Source organism: Falco rusticolus, chromosome 1 (genome assembly GCF_015220075.1).
Source record: "Falco rusticolus isolate bFalRus1 chromosome 1, bFalRus1.pri, whole genome shotgun sequence".
NCBI classification, from domain to species: Eukaryota; Metazoa; Chordata; class Aves; order Falconiformes; family Falconidae; genus Falco; species Falco rusticolus.
The window spans coordinates 40,135,949-40,152,607 of record NC_051187.1 but is presented as its reverse complement, the minus strand read 5'-3'; the positions used below and the strand labels follow the sequence as shown (position 1 = coordinate 40,152,607).

The 16,659-nt window shown below is 41.3% G+C and overlaps 1 protein-coding gene across 10 annotated transcripts in view; it reads left to right on the top strand.

The window, feature by feature from the left end:
* ARVCF (ARVCF delta catenin family member) overlaps positions 1-16,659 on the top strand; it is a 295,514-nt gene that overhangs the window by 233,665 nt on the left and 45,190 nt on the right. For 9 of the 10 annotated variants that reach the window (XM_037375833.1, XM_037375850.1, XM_037375823.1 and 6 more), the window contains 4 exons: positions 2,001-2,118; positions 3,401-3,572; positions 5,858-5,875; positions 10,249-10,320. In XM_037375833.1, the coding sequence (XP_037231730.1) occupies positions 2,001-2,118; positions 3,401-3,572; positions 5,858-5,875; positions 10,249-10,320 (380 nt within the window). The remainder of the gene's footprint in view (positions 1-2,000; positions 2,119-3,400; positions 3,573-5,857; positions 5,876-10,248; positions 10,321-16,659) is intronic. The other variant, XM_037375860.1, reaches the window with a different exon arrangement.

The window sequence follows — 16,659 nt, the reverse complement described above, 5'->3', positions numbered from 1 at the left end:
AGCATAAATGGACCATAGAAAAATGTCTTAGGAGTGCGGCAAGAAAGGTGTGAAGGATTTTAAAAAAAAATAAATTTGCATTTACTTATTTTTGGAAGTCTGCAAGTGTTCCTTATGTATTTTAGCCCTCTATTTCTAAAACTTAATGAGGAAGTAAGAAATGTGATACACAGCTCCAGATAAGACCATTTTTAGTGCATTTCTGTCACCCTCAAGCTGAGTAAGTGATGTTCCACTTGAATAGATGTGCTTGGAGGTGGAGCTGCTATCATTTATTGTTACAACTTCTGAAAGGTATCACAGAGAATTTGAATTCTAATTTCAGTTTCATAAAGACTTTACGTTAAAATTCACATTTGGGCTTTTGATAAAAAAGGATTAATACAACTGGTGATGGAAAAACAGCATGTAGAATTCTCACTTCCATGTATCCTGTGGAATCATATTTTAATATCCACTTTACCTGCCTTGTATAAGCCATTGCTAGGGGTGAGGCTGCGTGTTAGGATTTGGGGAAAGAATTCATTTATCTGTGCGTTTCATTTGCGTTCTTAATTGAAAGCTAATGTGCTGTTACAGCAACCAGCTCACAGTCAAGTGTCTTCAGATTTTTAGAGGTCCCTGAGAAAATGTGGTATTTTCCTAGGCAACCAATTAACATACCAGCCTGCCTGGGTGATGGGGGGACATGGGAGGGGACCATGATTGATTGTTAATTACTTGGAGATTGGCAGTCCCCCTAACTGGTAAAAAGAAAAATTGGCTGCACAATCCTGATAGTAGAAGGTAGTGATTCTGTCTTGAGCTTTTGAGAACTAACCTTAGTGGAATTCAAAGACCCTGAAAGCTGAGAGATCGGCTGTGGTGGTGTTGAGATTAGTGGGTTTCAGCTTTCAGAAACCTTTCCATGTAGATTTTGCCAGTGAGCACTATTACAAATCTTCATTCCCCACCACCACCACCACCCAAAAAAAAAAAAGGGGGGGGGGAGGGGTAAGCGGCATTTGGAAAATTTACTTGAGTTTTATTTCTTTATTGGGTAATGGCAAGTTGATGCTTATGCAAGGCTGGGGCTTCAGTATTATGTCATGTGCATGCTTGCTGGACAAGGGGGGCTAAGTTCATAGCTCCCCTCTGACAGTTTCTGCAGTAATTGATACATGGAACTTCCAACAGCTCCGAGTAGCTTTTCAGTGCTCTGTCTCGCATCTTCTACCTGTGCCATTCTCTTGTGCAATGTTTTGAGAAATTTAAAGCCTTATAAGTGTACTGAATGAGTCTTTTACTTCATAAGCATGACTGATCCAGGCTTTGTGCTGAGACTGCTGTACACAGTGTGAAAGGTGGCCTTTACATGTTCAAAACGTAGGCTTTAAACTGGGTGGCAGTAGCTTCCAGTTAGAAATCTGGGGATACAGAACCAATTTGAAGAACCTTTGAGGAGTCAAGGAGACAGCATTTGGACAAGGTGACTCCCATCTGACTTTTGGAGCAGATGGGGGCCAAAGAAAGTGAACAATTTTGCATATGGATAGATTAAATACAGCTTATTTGACCCCTGTTTTTAATCGTTTTCATTTTTCAGTTTCTGTGGTCATGAATACTGCTGAGCAGTCTTGTGATTTCGCATGTTTTTCTTGAGATGGTGAAAGTATTTTTGAAATTAAAAACTCTGACTGTGAAATTAAATTTTTAGTTTGCATATTGGTCGCTCTGAAAATTCCTGTCCAGTTTAATGTATATCACTGACCCACCAGCAACTCAGAAGAATGTGTGTGTAGGCACCTCTGAGTGTGTTCCCCTATTTGTTCAGATTCAGGGAGTTGTAGATATGTATTGTCCATATTTTACTGAGATATAATAGGTTTGTCAGACTACTTTGCCTCCAAATTGTTCATCCGAGGTAATGAGTTCTTAATAATTGTAGTATAAATCGACACACCTTCAGCTTTATGGTGAAGGTTAGATGCCTAAATTTTCTTTTAAATCTCTCCTGTTAGGAACGTAAGTTCCGATGGAGCAGAAGCACGCAGAAGGCTAAGAGAGTGTGATGGCTTGGTGGATGCCCTTCTTCATGCTCTACAGTCTGCAGTTGGCAAGAAGGATACAGATAATAAGGTGAATTTGAGTATTAAAATTTAATGGATGTTTCCATTAATTTAGGCTGAAGTGTTGCTCTGGGATCTGACGCTTATTTGCTAGTATCAGAAGGGGATTGTGCTTACCTCAGAAAATACAGTAATTATTTTCCTCTCATCTCTGTCATATCCGTGCTAGTCCTGATGGGGGAATCAGTATGATGCTGCTGTGTTACCTTGTGTGGCTGATGAGGTGAGCAAAAGCAAGTGGTTGTGATAGGTGGGGAGAGTAGTCCTTTATTATTGCCAGTGATGTTATTGCTATTGTTCTGCATTACTTAATTGACATTTATAAGTGCAGTCTCCAAATCAGAATTGAGTCCCGTTGTATTGTGCTTTGCACAATACCAGCAAAGGAGGCAGTTCCCATTTTAAAGACTTTATTCAGCACCATCTCTTAACAACTGTAGTGCTTAGACATTAAGGTATGTTGTCACACTTGCAGCCCTTTCATTGTGGCTTTTTTTTTTTAAGTGCAGATTTTGATTAATCTGTTTTTATCATCATCTCATCCTGTGGCGCTTAAAAGCGTATTTATATGCATAAGGAATATCATACCTTTAACCTCTCTAAAAAAGAAAGAGTACGGTATTGCTTCATAACACCAGTAAGGCTTGTACAGCATCATTATTTTATTCGAGGCCTACCATGCGATGGACTGTACAAGGGAATTATAAAGCCCTGTCACTTAATCAGGTAATTTTGGAAGTGGATTTTGTAACTACCTGGTGGTTTCCACTGCAACCTACAGAGCATTGCTCTTGTCAGAACCTGATGTGCTGTGGATTTGCTATTACTACAGGACAACGTGTGTTCTCATTGAAATCCTCACAAGGCCTAGGTTTTGACCCAGAGAAAATTTAATAAAGTGGGCCCCTTGGGGATCTTAAAGGTTGGAAGAATGAGAGAGAGAGGCTTGTATTAAAATAAGATCCTTATGTGATCACTTTCTGGTGTGTGTTTTGATCTTCTGGTGAATTATATTCTTTATGTAAGATCAGGTGGTATTCTAGATTAGAGAGTTTTCATTTTGAATGGGTGCTATTTATGAGGCACTTCACTTTTGGAAGAATAAAATTGGGTTTAGAACAAGAATGAATCTTAATTTTAGGGGTCTTGGCTAAATCTCCTTTGAAAGCTACATTCTTTCCCTGGGGCAGGTGGGCTTCTTTTTAATTCCCTGAAACCCTCCACTGTATAATATAATGGTTTGCAAATAAGAGGGTGCAGTACTTACTATAACATAAATTTCTCTGTAACAGTCTGTGGAGAACTGTGTGTGCATCATGCGGAACCTTTCCTACCATGTCCACAAAGAGGTCCCTGGAGCTGATAAGTACCAAGAACTAGATGCCAGTCAGACTACAAGCACGGGAGGCTCTCAGAAGAAGAAGAAAGATGATGCTGGTTGTTTTGGTGGAAAAAAAGCTAAAGGTAGGTGTTGCAGAGAGCTCAAGAGCTGGAAGTGGGTTTGAGCGTAAATTTTGCTGTGTAGGCCTGCTCTTGAAAGCACATTCATCATACTGGTCTAGAATGTTGTGGTTCTTGGAGGTATGTGTTTGTAGCGTTGTGGCATGTGTTCATCTCCCTTGTTGCATTACTACTAGATATTTGGGAATTTTTTCCGCAATTGCTATAGTTTTACTTGGCTTTAAGTAAGAGTGCTGCATGCTGATAGATGACGCTCTGCTGTTGGACAAAGGTGGATGTGCGCTACCTCTCCTCTGCATTGTTGTGTTCTTGCATCTGTCAAATCCATGCTTAGTCCACTTGCTTGGCTGCACAGCATGTGTCACTCTGGAAGCCAGGCCAGCATGCGTTCATCCCCATGCACTATTGTCTTTCTTGTCTGTATGTCTTCCATGCCTCCGGTCTCTCACATTTGAAAATAAACTAAAAGCCTACCCTCCCACTCACAGCCAAAACGTACAACCTCCCAATTCTGTCACTCTTTCAGTAATTTAAATTGCAAACATGATTTTATAGCTTTTAATTGTCAGTCACTTTTAGACCTGTTCTCTCCTCTGGAGCACATGTGTTGCAAATTAATTTCATTATGAGAGAGGATTAATGGTCTCAGTAACCTCCTTTCCATCTTTCCTTTAGAAAGAGACACTTAAATTACATCCATTTTCTTTGTTGTTTTAGAGGAATGACTATTCTAGACTGAATTCAGAGATAATTAACCCATTTTCTGTCTAGGCTCCATTCTCCTCATTCATGTGTACTCACACCCTGGCTTACTATTTAAGCCAGGTCTAAGGAAGGTTTTGGTCCTGAAGAGCTAACGTGGAATTGTTTGAACTTGACAGACTGTGCGCTGCATGTTACTCTTCCTTTGATCTGACCTGTGCGTGTTATTACAATGTTACGTGTTTCTGTGTGTGTTATAGGGAAGTCATCACAGTGTGAACTTGCTTTTGCAGACTAGCCTGTCATCAACTGCATTTAAACTGTGTTTAAAAAAATAATAAAATAACAAACTGATGGGAATCTTTTAATGTCTGGGGGGAAAACTGAAGAAAGAATTTTACTTGCCTGGCCAGCCTGTTCTCACAGTGAATGACTAAAAACCTCAGTGTGATATCCTTTGGAAACCTTGAACATGTGCTGACTCAAGCCTGTTCCCTGCCACTTGCAGTCCCTGTTGTTCTGCTGCTTGAGAGCAACACAGTCAGTGAAAACACTTTTAGACATAAAAGCTATAAGTGTGCACTGTGGGAGGAGGAGAGGAGCGTGCTGATTGAGAACTGTCATCCTCCTCCTGATGACAGTGAAGAGAGCGCTCTCAGGTGGCTGTCCTTTGGCGAGGGGCTGCCTGCTTCCTCAGGGGCCGGCCTGTCTGTACCTTCTGTGTCCGTGTGCCCTGGTAGGTTCTGTTTATCAGCCAAAGCATCTGATCCTGTCTTTTTGGACAAATCGATTTCAAAATCGTATGACACTGAGGATGAACCTGTGGATTTCAGCAAGCAATGCAGGCTCTCCATGACAGCTTGGGTTTAGCTCTCTGTGTTCAGCAGGAAATGACAATTTCTGAAGTATATTTTAACATATTTGTTTCCCCCTCTTTGCAGCGCTCTTCTTAAAGTGTGCTGTTCTCTAGAGGGGAATCAACTGGTAGTAACGCTGAGCTCACAGCTGGTAGTATGTAGATCAGAAGGATAGAAGGGGACAGGCAACTGTTGTTTTTAAAAAAATAAAAATCCATTAAAAAATGTGCTTTTAAAATCATAAAAGAAGCTTCCTTTTCTCACTGTAAAATCTATGTGAACACCTGGTCTGAACCTGCCTTAATTTTCTCAGTCTAGGACTTTAAAATAGATCAGTTCTCTCCACCTCTTTTTCACTTAATCTTGCAGTGTTTCCATCTTTATTTTATTTTATTTCATGGTCATTGATCATAGCATTTCAAACACCTCTGCAAAGGGGTAGTCGTCCTTCTGTCCCCTCAATCCTGTGAGCACCTTTTCATTTAATGAAAAGAGGAAGAAAAGAAAAAAAAAAAAAGGTGTGCAGAGAAAGATTGGGCTTTTTTTTCAGCAGGAACAAAAGGGAGAAAGTAAAGTATCTTGGTTTGGTTTGGTTTTTTAATTGATGAAACTTCTGTAGTATTCTTGTACTCAGGTTTTGAACCTATTCTGTGAAATTCTGCATCTTTGTGACTGTTCCTTTGTATTTTCTTCCTTCCTGTAAATTTTTGCTGCTTTTCTGGTAATTAGAGGAGTGGTTCAATCAAGGTGAGTCTTTGCAATACTTTTTCATCATCGCCATAATATGCTTTGTTCAGCTTTTACATGCAAGGCTAATTACTGAGATCATGGTCTCGTTCATTCACCTTCTCCTCTACTCCTCCAGTGCATCCTCCTGTTCATTTCAGTAGGCATGGAAGTCCTCTGACTGAGCGTTTGCAGTTTGGTCTTCCCACACAGACAGCAGAAAAGATAAGGGTTTATTCACTCCTGATGTGCATGAAGTAAGGTAATCGATGTGCAGCTGGCCTGATAACCCCATGAGAGAGGGAACACCTAAGTGTGTGAGTTCCCTCAGCAATCTTAAGTACCACTTCGATGGCTGGTCTGGGTAGCAGTAGCTGTGAAGACTCAGCAGCTTGGGATGTGTATTCTCAGGGATCCTTGGTATTTTGTCTTCTGGGGCAGGTGCCTGGGCTGCTGCATCTTTGTTATTGACACTCAGACTAGCTAGATGAAGCTATCCCCAGTAAATGCCTCAGGGGATACACCCCTTGGTTTCTCACCCCAGCACAATAAGTAAAATTGCACTTGGAATACACAAGGCTGAGGCTAAAGTTTGCCTCCCTAGCTTCTCGCTTGGGAAGTTGTTTGGCTCTGAGTGTTACTGAGACTGGTTCGGGAGTAAAGGCAGGGTCGTTTTCACTTTGTGACACTTCCTGCAAATCAGTGGGTTCTGAAGGGTTGAGCCACAGGAGAGATGTTGGGGCAGGGGGGAATCACTGCAATTGCTCCACCCAGAAAATAGTGCTCAGTAGTGATCCGTGTGACAGGGGTTCCAGGTGTGGCTGGTGAGCCTGGGGAGGGTGGGCATGTTGGCAAGGCGGAGCTCAGCCCTTGCTTTCTGTCACTCCGCTGCAGTCCGGTTCAGTGGGGGTGTATTAACGAGTGCAGTGTTGGCCGTTGCAGGGGGGAAGGGGGAGTTGTTAGGAAGACTCTCTTTCCCTTCAACTATTTTTTTAACTAGAAAGAAAACGTTTGGGAATTAGTACTTCAGCAAAAATGGTCTAGCTGAATAGCTGTTTTGATTATCCTGTAAAGCAAAACGACATTTGACAAAGATCAACAACATTAGTGGTTAATAATGCTGGGTCATACTTCAAAGTCTGTACGGAGTTTCTGGCAGATTGAAAATGCCGAAGGTCATGTTTTGGTTGTTTCTTACATAATGAAAAGTAGTGGGGGGGAGAGGGAAAGAATTTTAATCCCACTGTTTCAAGACTGTAAATTGCATCTTGCACAAGCAAGCCTCATGTCAGGCAGTTTTCCCAAAGCAGAGTGCTGTGCCAGTTCCTACAGCCAGGTCTCATAAAACAGACCTGTCAGCAGGCATGTTCAAAGCTGTCTGTCTCTTGGCAAAGTTTGGAGCTATGCTTGATCCAACAGCATCGTCTTTGCTCTGGCACAGGCTGGAAAACTTGGAAATGAGGGAGATGCATAGAAGGGCAGAAACTGAAATGTACAAAACCAGGGTCTTAAACTTCTTTCCTGCTGCTGGTATGGTCACTTCGGCATCCCCATGCACTAGCATTACTGACAGGCTCGAGTGGCAGAGGAGGGTGTTCAGACCTGCAGAAGCTGGTTTTCTCGTTATATTGGTCAGGCCAGGGGATGGCTCGTTGAGAGGTTTGTAATAGGTAGGCTCTTGAACTTGCTAAATTGTTCACCTTTTTAGAAACTCCAAACCAATATTTGTTGGTCCTGCGGAAATCAAATGGGAAAAACACCTGTTGGGCTGCAGATTGAAACTTTTCCCTTCTAGATGGATTTCTTTTGGAGTCATCTTACAGCTTGATAGCCTTCTCTCTAGAGGATAGCCCTGAAAATGTAGGTGCTTCCAGTATTTCTGAACTTGGCCCTTGCTCAATTTGATGAAGCAAGTAATTTGTAGAGTTGAAATTCCCTTGGTCAGAGCTCTGTGTTTGGAATTGCTTCCATTTGTAAACAGCTGGTAGCTTCTGGTTTGAACAGACTGGTTTTGCCTGTGAGGTGGGTTAGTTTCTCAGAGGGCTGAGAGACAAACTAGCGAAGGCTTCATAGAAGATGGCCAATATTTGCAGTCTGGCCCAGAAATTGAGACACGGCAATTGAAGATCCCAGAGCACAGGTGGAGTGTGCTGTCTTAATGAAAGATGGCTTAGTAAATAGGCAGCTGCCTCTGCACTGCGAGCTCAAAAGATGTAGCAGCCAACACTGCTCTCCTGGACAATCTCTTCCGTAAAAAGTTGTGCACAAATACATACTGCTTACTAACGTTGCACTAGAAAGAAAGGAGCTGTTTCTGTGCCATGTCAGTTCTGCAGGGCTAACAGAAGAACCAAACTCCAACCTTTAAATTATAGAGTGAAATTCTGAAATGAGTAGTTCTGTTGAATAAGCTCTGGCTCTCCCGAGTAAATGTTCAGAGGTTTGAACTAGCTAATGCCAGAGACATGAAATTCAGGGTCACATGGAAAAAACAGTTTGTCCTACTTGTAGATAAGATGGAGTCACATTTCATGGTCTGCCCTAAGTCTGTAATCTTTCCTCAAGACTGACTGACTGACTTCCTTCAGTGCTTCCTCCCCACTGCCCTGCTTTTTCCTGTCAGTGCTCTGAAGGGTCAACAAGGGTTTGCAGCCAGTAACTGGGTTCAGCTGCCATTATGAAATGCAGTGTCCTTTGATGCACAGCATGTTTTCTTTCTGCTGTTTGGTTCCCAAAGCAATGTGTTTCTCATTCTTCCCTGGAGTGAACACTTGGAGGGCTGCAAAGTGCAGCTAGTTCCTGTCCCTTCCTTTAGAAACGTTTCAATGGAGTGGCGTGGTACCTGGCTGCATGACCTTTTGGCAGCTTAGATGGGCTTTTTCATACTTCAAGCAAATTACTTCATCTGAACAGAACTAGACGCATGTTTTGTTGTGCACAGTAGTTACAGTTGGCTGGTATTCTCTGTTGGCATTTCAAAACAAAACTGTGTGCTATTCCTGAAGGGAAGGGATGGAATACCACCTTGAGGTTTGGGGTTGATTTTTATTTTTCCCCCTCTTGATGTTATTTCTGAATATTCATATCAGTATGTAAAAGCCCTATTTCTTGTCTATAAAGTACCGCATAAGTTTGTCCTTTTGTCAAGGGGAAGGGCAGAGCAGCCCATTGAATTCACTGTGCAGATGCTGTACTGGCTCCCTGCTATAACAGGGCAGGGATTGGCCTTTCCCCTTTCATGACATATTCCCAGTCAAGAGTCAGACTACTCTCCATGCTGCGTTTTCAAGGACCATTTTCCTGTTTGCTTTTAAGTATCCTGACTGGTGGAGACTTCTGCCTTTCCTGTAAACCTGCACTGACAGCCTGGTAGAGTCCCTGTGCAAAAGCTACCTCTGGCAGCTTAAATTGTGGTGTTCTGAAGTCACCCCGTTGCACCTGCCTTCCCTGCTCTTGAGGGAGAGGGACTAAGTAACTGGAATTTTTCACCCCCTCAAAATAATTTGGGAAAGCGAAATTGTACACTGCTGTCCTCGGGAGCCGTGCAGATTCCTGCACTTCCAACCCTCTGTCTGTCAGTACTTCTCTGATGGCAAGGTGCTTGCCTGTCCCACAGCATCACTGCTGGCTTACCCAAGGCAGTGTGTCTCCTTGCTGGAGAAGAGGGGGTGGAAACTAACCCTTCCCTCCCCAGCTGTTTACAGAACCTTGAATTCCCAACCTAACTAAAACTGAAGTCCAAGTTTTGTTCTGCTTTTTATGAAGGATTTCACGAATTGAAGCTGACATAGTGGTTTCAAACTATCTCTTAGCAAAAATATGGAATTATTTCCATTAGTTTCTAATAAATAGTCAAAATGTCACTTTATTGATTGAAGGGCAATTCAAGGTTAAGTTGTTGGCTGCTGTCTGTACAATATATTAAATCTAGGACTTCCTGCCTGATAGTTGCAATGAGAATAGAGGCTGCAAGGCAAGCCTGTTTTTTTCTCTGCTGCTCAGTTTATGCTTTAGCTAAGCTTCAGATCAATATTCCTCTTTGAAAATAACAAGTAAATACTGGGCTTCTGAGGGAGAGGCATAGCTTTGCCAAGAAAGGAAATGGCACAATTTTCCAAGATTTTAAGCACTCTTAAGACCCGCTGAAATGCTAGTGCTAAGCATGTTTGAGGATCAACCAGAAAGTAGATTGGATTTTTGTCCCTGAGTTGCTCATGCTAAAACCACAGCTATGCAGCTGGATTGCAAGTCAGATATGTACAAATATGGGTAATGATCTGTGATTTATATTCTGAGTTTATATCTTCTATCATCTTGTAGATGCACATGATAGTAACTTACCTGTCAGTATGCTGACAGTCTTTTCCATACGTTGTCTTTCTTTTTTTGCACAGGAAAGAAGAATGGAGATTTGGACAGGAATTTTGATACACTTGATTTGCCTAAACGGTCTGAAGCAGCAAAAGGTAATGCAAATGTTTGTGATTTTGGAAATAGCAAGTAGCCAGGGAGCTGGGGGCTCTTAAAGGGGACTTGAGACTTGAGCATATCGGGCTGATCTCTTTCTTTTGTATTCATATAATTGAAATAATGGATGTGTCAGTGCTTGCTGTTATCTAGTTCTCAATAGTGGATATAACCAGCTTTTATATAAAGCTGCTGAACTGGTGGAATCCTGTAGAAATCCATCTCATTTGCAGTTAGGAGATTGTAACTCCATAGAGGAGTGAGTGCATACTCTCTTCCTTTACAACTCCCATTTGCAAATCACCAGCCCTAGCTGCGAATGTGAGGAGGTGTGAAATGCATTAGGTGAGTGTACATGTCACTAACCTTTTCCCTTCCCTGGCACCTCTGTAGTTCTTCATTGTTCTGACAAATTGGAGAGTAATGGCAGGGAATGAGTTCAATTTTTTTTGTCTTTGCTGGCAGTCTTCTGAATACAGTATTCCTCCCTGTCTGTAGTGAGTAGTAGTTGTAGTTTTCCAAAATTTGGAGGTTCACAGAAAACTCTTCTGCATTGCACTTTTGTATTTCAGCTCTGACAGAGGTGAAGCCTTTCACAAACAATCTGTATTCCCTTCCTGCATGCATGGTACTCTCTTTAATTGCAGATTAGGAGGTGATTTGGGATCTCATCAGACTTCTTGCAGCATTGGACAGTTTGAGACTTGCACCAGTTTTCATTTGAAGTGCAATGTCATTGCAAAGATTCAGCCATTGTCATGGCAACTGCTGCAGTACCACAGGTGCCACCCTGTCAACAGAGCCTTGCAGGAAAAGCTCTCCCATAACAGTGTCACCTTAGTGATCTGTGAGTACCCAGAACTACCTGAGTATTCTTCAGAAGGAAAATCTTAAACTCTTTCTGCATTGCTTGTACAATTTCAGAGAGTATAAAGAGACAGTGTGACTCAGTGGAGATTCTTGGACTTGGGATACCTGAGTTATGCTACTTCAGAGATCTTGATTGAATCAACTCAGTTGTGCTGCAGTTTCCTTACTGTTAACTAAGGGCAGCAGCAGAGGCCCTATCTAACATCCTTAGACATGTACTCATAGTAATGGTTTAATAATTATATATATAAAGTGCTGCATTCTCATTTAAATTCATGGGCAGTGAAGCTCTGATGATAATGTAAACTAATCCTAATATATAGATGGATCAGTTTACAGATAGCCTTTACAATGGGTACAGTTTCTAGGCTAATGTTTAAATACAATTTTTCATCTGGTGCATTATTGCAGAAGATACTGAGGCACTTCTTAGAAGGTGCAATGCCATCCTGTTTGGAGAACAGCAGGAAATTTCTCCCAACCAGCCTTCACTTCCATGCCAGCAGTTCAGGGCTGGGCGTTGATTACATTGCAGAGCAAGGAGACATCTTAAGGTTGCAGAAAAAGAAGGAAACAAAATACAGTGAGGGCTTCAGCACTTTCATTCATTCCTACATGTGATCAGAATGCAGGTGCCACTAAAGGGGAATGATGGAAATCGAGGATTTCTGCAAAGAAATAGAACTTGCATAACTTTAAGATAAAAATCTTTCACATGGCTCTGTTAGTGGTGCAAGTGTTGGGGCGTATCTGATGGGAGATGGATCTGTCTGAGCTTACACAGCTCACTATCGTGTTCAACTGCTAGAAATCACACACTCATGAAGAGGTTCTGTTCAACAATTTTGAGATGCCCTCATTTGATCTAAGTTGAATAGACTACATATCTCATGCTAGTTTAGGTCAGGAGGTTAATCACACAGCATTTTGAAAGAGCCCCTTTGGCATGGAAAAAGGTGTGAAAAACTATTCGCTTTTGTGCTAGGAGCAAAAAATGAATTGTGTTCACTTTTTTTTAATAGTAGTTTACTGCTAAGCATCTGGTTTACATAAGGGTTCCTGGATACTAAAGGTTCTAACAACATTGCTAGGACTTTGAATTGTTCAGTAATTACAGAAATTCAGTAAGAATTTCAGTAAGAAAAATAAAATTGTGGTTTTAAAACCCTTAAAAGCTCCGGTCAGATCTATGCCATAGAGTATAATTGGCTCTGATGAGATTAGCTCTCAGCTGAAACAGAACCTCATTCCGAAGATTGAAAAATCATGCAAGTTTTAATGATCAAAAGCACTCAGTTTGAGTGACACAATGAAGTGCTATTTCAAAAATCAACAATTATAGATTAATCTCTTTCATGTATTATTAAAGCCATATTAAAGTGAGTTTTCAGCTGGAATCTTTGTGGGCAAATGAAACTGCAGTAATAAGGTTTGCTCATGCGACACAGCAAATTAACGTTGCGGTAGTTAACAAATATTGGGATGCAGTGTTGTTAAGTTTCTTGTAATCTTATAGTCAGCATCCATGGTGCTTATCAGGTGGATCTAAAGATGAGGTTTCAAGAACCTGACATCATGATTTTGTTACAAAATAATCTCGGGTACAATCACTGAGCTTAATTGATTGTGTGCTTATGATCACTTGAACAAACACAAACTAGAAGCATGAACCAGTTCAGACCTATTTTCTATCATCTCTGGAAACTTTCTTTAGTCTCTAAATTACTTTAATTGCAGGAATCTCTGCCTGTCCTGTAGCCAAACAGCATAAAAACAGAAGCTCCTGTCATTTTTAGTTTGGGGGTGGGGGCTGGTGGGTGTCTGTGTGGGAGGCAGAGGTTTCCTCAGTCTTTGTTCAAGACAGCTGAGGAACATGTTCAGATCCTGAACAGTCCAAAAGGTTTTCTGAGTTACTACCCAGTTTAAATGCTAGGGTTTTGTGGTGGGTTTTTTGGGTTGGTTTTTTTTTTTTTCCCCCTGGAATTGTTTGTGCTGGAGAGGAATGAATGAATGAAGGCAATTCTTTTTTTCAAAATGATGAACTAGAGTCTCCTTTTCTTTTGATTGCTCTTGGTTTTTTAATGGAAATCAGATTTTACTGCAGCACACCATTTCAGCAGCCCTGAAACCATTTCTAAGCCTTTAATAATTTTATGTGCTAGGCATTCTGGCAGGGGAAAGCTCCTAATTCAGGGTTGTTATCTGTGGTAAACTGGATAATATCAGATGGGAGAACTTGCAGTGCTTTCAGAAGCTGTCTCATCTCATATTAAATATATATATATATATATGCTCTGGCAGTGTCCAGAGTACTGCTGTCCTCATGAGGAAAGATTGTGGAAGAGAAGCTTCTTGCTTCCTCTTTGTTGAAAGGAGCATATTTTTTTCTGACAATCAGAGAGAGAGGATACATTTTGGGGAGAAATTATAAGAGCTGGCATAGAGCCATATGAGAACAGGACAGCACTGACAAAAAATTATGAATGCTGTCCTCGGGACCTTGCTAAATTTAGTACTTTCAAAAATTGCTGCTTTTGGTGGGGGGAATGTTGCTGAAATCCCTTCCCCAATATAAAGTAGGTCACGGGTAGCGGCATTGACTGTCTCCTCTGCAACATGTTCTCTTCTGCACTACTACAGTGTGAATGTGGATTTCTCCTGTGTACACATTAAATAACATAGCACAGTACAATCCCTTTGCTGTGTTCGCAAAGTCCTTATTTCTGAGCAGGAATAGTGACAGGAGGCTTGTGCATTGTGGGGAAGATCAGGATTAATCATATCTGTGCAGTGGAAAGCAGTGTCTCAGATGGCAGACTGTGCGATAAGGTTTTCTGAAAAGAATCAGCATTGATATGTGTCAGCCCTCTGAAGATGTTATAAAGGTTGTAACATTTAATCTTCGTGATGTGAAAGTGTTGGATTGTCTGCCTCTGTTCATCAGTGCTGGAATGTGGGAGAAGAAAGTCCAGAAGAGCAAAACAGTTTTTTATATGGAATCAGCAGGTTATTACTAATTAAATCCAGACCTCTTTGCTATTTGGTTTAAGCAGATCTCATGGCTTCTTGTTTACACACACATAAATCTAATGGCATAAAAGTAGATCCGTTAAGGTGCTTTGGGTGTTCAAGTTCAACTGTGATTTCAGTTCATATCATTAGGGGGTTGAAAGTTTTCAGCCATAAGGAGACGTGCAGGTATGTTTCAGCCTAGTGGATGAGCTAACTCGTTCTCTCCTTTAAATCAGTTACTGAAGTGGTTATTCATCTGTCTTTCCATTGTGATTATTTAATCTTACTTCCATTTTAGCACGAACATAAGCTTAGGAGAGAGTCAAGCAGAAATGCTGAACTAGTCCTAAAGCTGCTTCTAGTTGAACAAGTCTATTTTGTTGCAGTAGGGACCTCACAGAAGAGCTGAATTTGTCTGAACGCTCAGCTTTGTGTGTACACTTACCCTGGTCAGCAGCGTATGTAGGCAGGGAATGAGATTTTGGGTGAACTTGTCAGCAGGTGAAATTCTTCTTTCTCCGTTGTCTGAAATCCTCAGTCGCTTTCCATGTAGCCTGATGCTGATGATGGATTTTCTATTCCAGAAGGTGAGTGTTTAAATTCACTTATAAATCTTTGTGGTACTGCTACAGGAAATTAGACTTCCTGGCACTGTCAGGGTAATGACTTTAACTTAGTACATTACAAAAATGCTGACAATTTGTCTTCAGTTAAAAGCAATGTAGTTGGGGGGAGTGAAAAAATTCACTAAAGCTTTACTCTGGCTTTAAGGTTGTAACTAAGATTACCTGCTGTTCTCATTTCACTGCTGTTTTAATATGCTTTCTTTAAATCATTATAAGTTGACTCAAGCACTCACCTGCCCTTTCCAGCGCCCTTCAATCATTAATTTTGATTGTCGTATTGTGAGTAAGTGAGTAGAACTGATTGATTAATGGTACCGTCCACACCCCTCCTGTGCCAGCCAGTGGAAATTGACTGACTGAGATCTTTTCTGTGAGAGCAACACATTTTTATATTACCATCTTTTAAGTATCTCATTCACGTTGAGAATTCCAATCAGAATTATTAAGTATCTCTTATTTCTCTTGCTTTACTGAGCAGAGTGTTCATTTTGGTCCCGTGTGTTTTTCATAATTTACAAAGCACTGAAAGATTCCTTGTCTGTGTTCTGGTGCTTTCAGTCAGAGAAGATTTATTGCCTTGAATAGGAGAATTCCCATATGGAGCCTGCCCTTGCCAAACTTTCTCCAGCCCGGTACCTGTAAATTCTCATTCTTTTTCCCAACATCTGTGAGGATTTCAGAGCAGGCACCTGTGGGTTATTGCAAACACAGTCTCTCTGTAGCTGACTGCTAATTGTTCTGGAATACTCTGCTTTTATCGTCATGATCTGCAATTCTGATGTTGAGCCGCTTGTTTATTCAAAGCTGGGTTGAAATGTGGCCGTCGGTTGCTTCTTGGCCCGCTCAGCTGTGATCTACAGGTGGAAACTCTGATTTGTGATCTTTAGGGATCTGTTAGATCTGTTTATGTAGAACATAAATTGTAAGTTTAGGGCTGAAACTGAAAGGTTTGAAAAATCGTATGGGGAGATGCAGCTGGAACATAAATTGGAGGTCCAGGAGTACTATTACGTCTTTCTCTTGTTTCTGCCCTCACATATTTTCTTCCAATTAAAAGAATGAGTCTGAAATAGCTTCTTGATGTTCTTAACATGACAACTCAAGCAATTTGAACTAATACTTAGTGTATTACAGAGCAATGATTATTTTCATTTCAAGCAAACTGGCCTAACCCTGTAGGAGGTTTGGCCTGTATTGACAGCTTGTGACACCTTCTGTGTTTTAATGTGTGCGCTTCTTGCACCAGTCAGATGTGGAGAGGGTTTAATGGTTACTTAGCATGGATTTTAAATGGAGTTCAAAATTCTGTCACTAGCAGTTAGCTTGATAAAACTTCCTTAAAACAGAAGATCCTTCCAGTAGGAGTGTTGTTCTTTTTTATAGAGTTCACAGACAACACAAGTGCTCTGCAAACTCAAGGTGAGGTGAGCAGTATTGGGTGGGGGTGACTCACCTGCAGAGATGAGAAGGTGGGGATTTTGACTTCTGTCTTAGTCCTAGTCCCAGTACATACTGCAGGGTACCTAAAAGGAAACTTGCTGTAGGATTGTACCTGATCAGAAATGTTTTGCAGTTCTAGCTTGAGAAGTTTTATGTAGGCCAACAAGCAGGACAAGGAACACGTAGAAGGGTCTTGAAACCTGTTGAACACTGCTTCATTGTCCTTGATGTTCCCTGTCACTAGTTATCCTTAGTTCCTGCTGCTTGTTGCCAGGATCAGTAGGGTCTTTATGCTAGTTCTGTCATACCCATGCAGAGCTGCTGGACTTCACTGCTAAAGCAGGCCTAGTAGTTAGTGATTCACCATCTTGTCTTGTGATAAGCTCACCT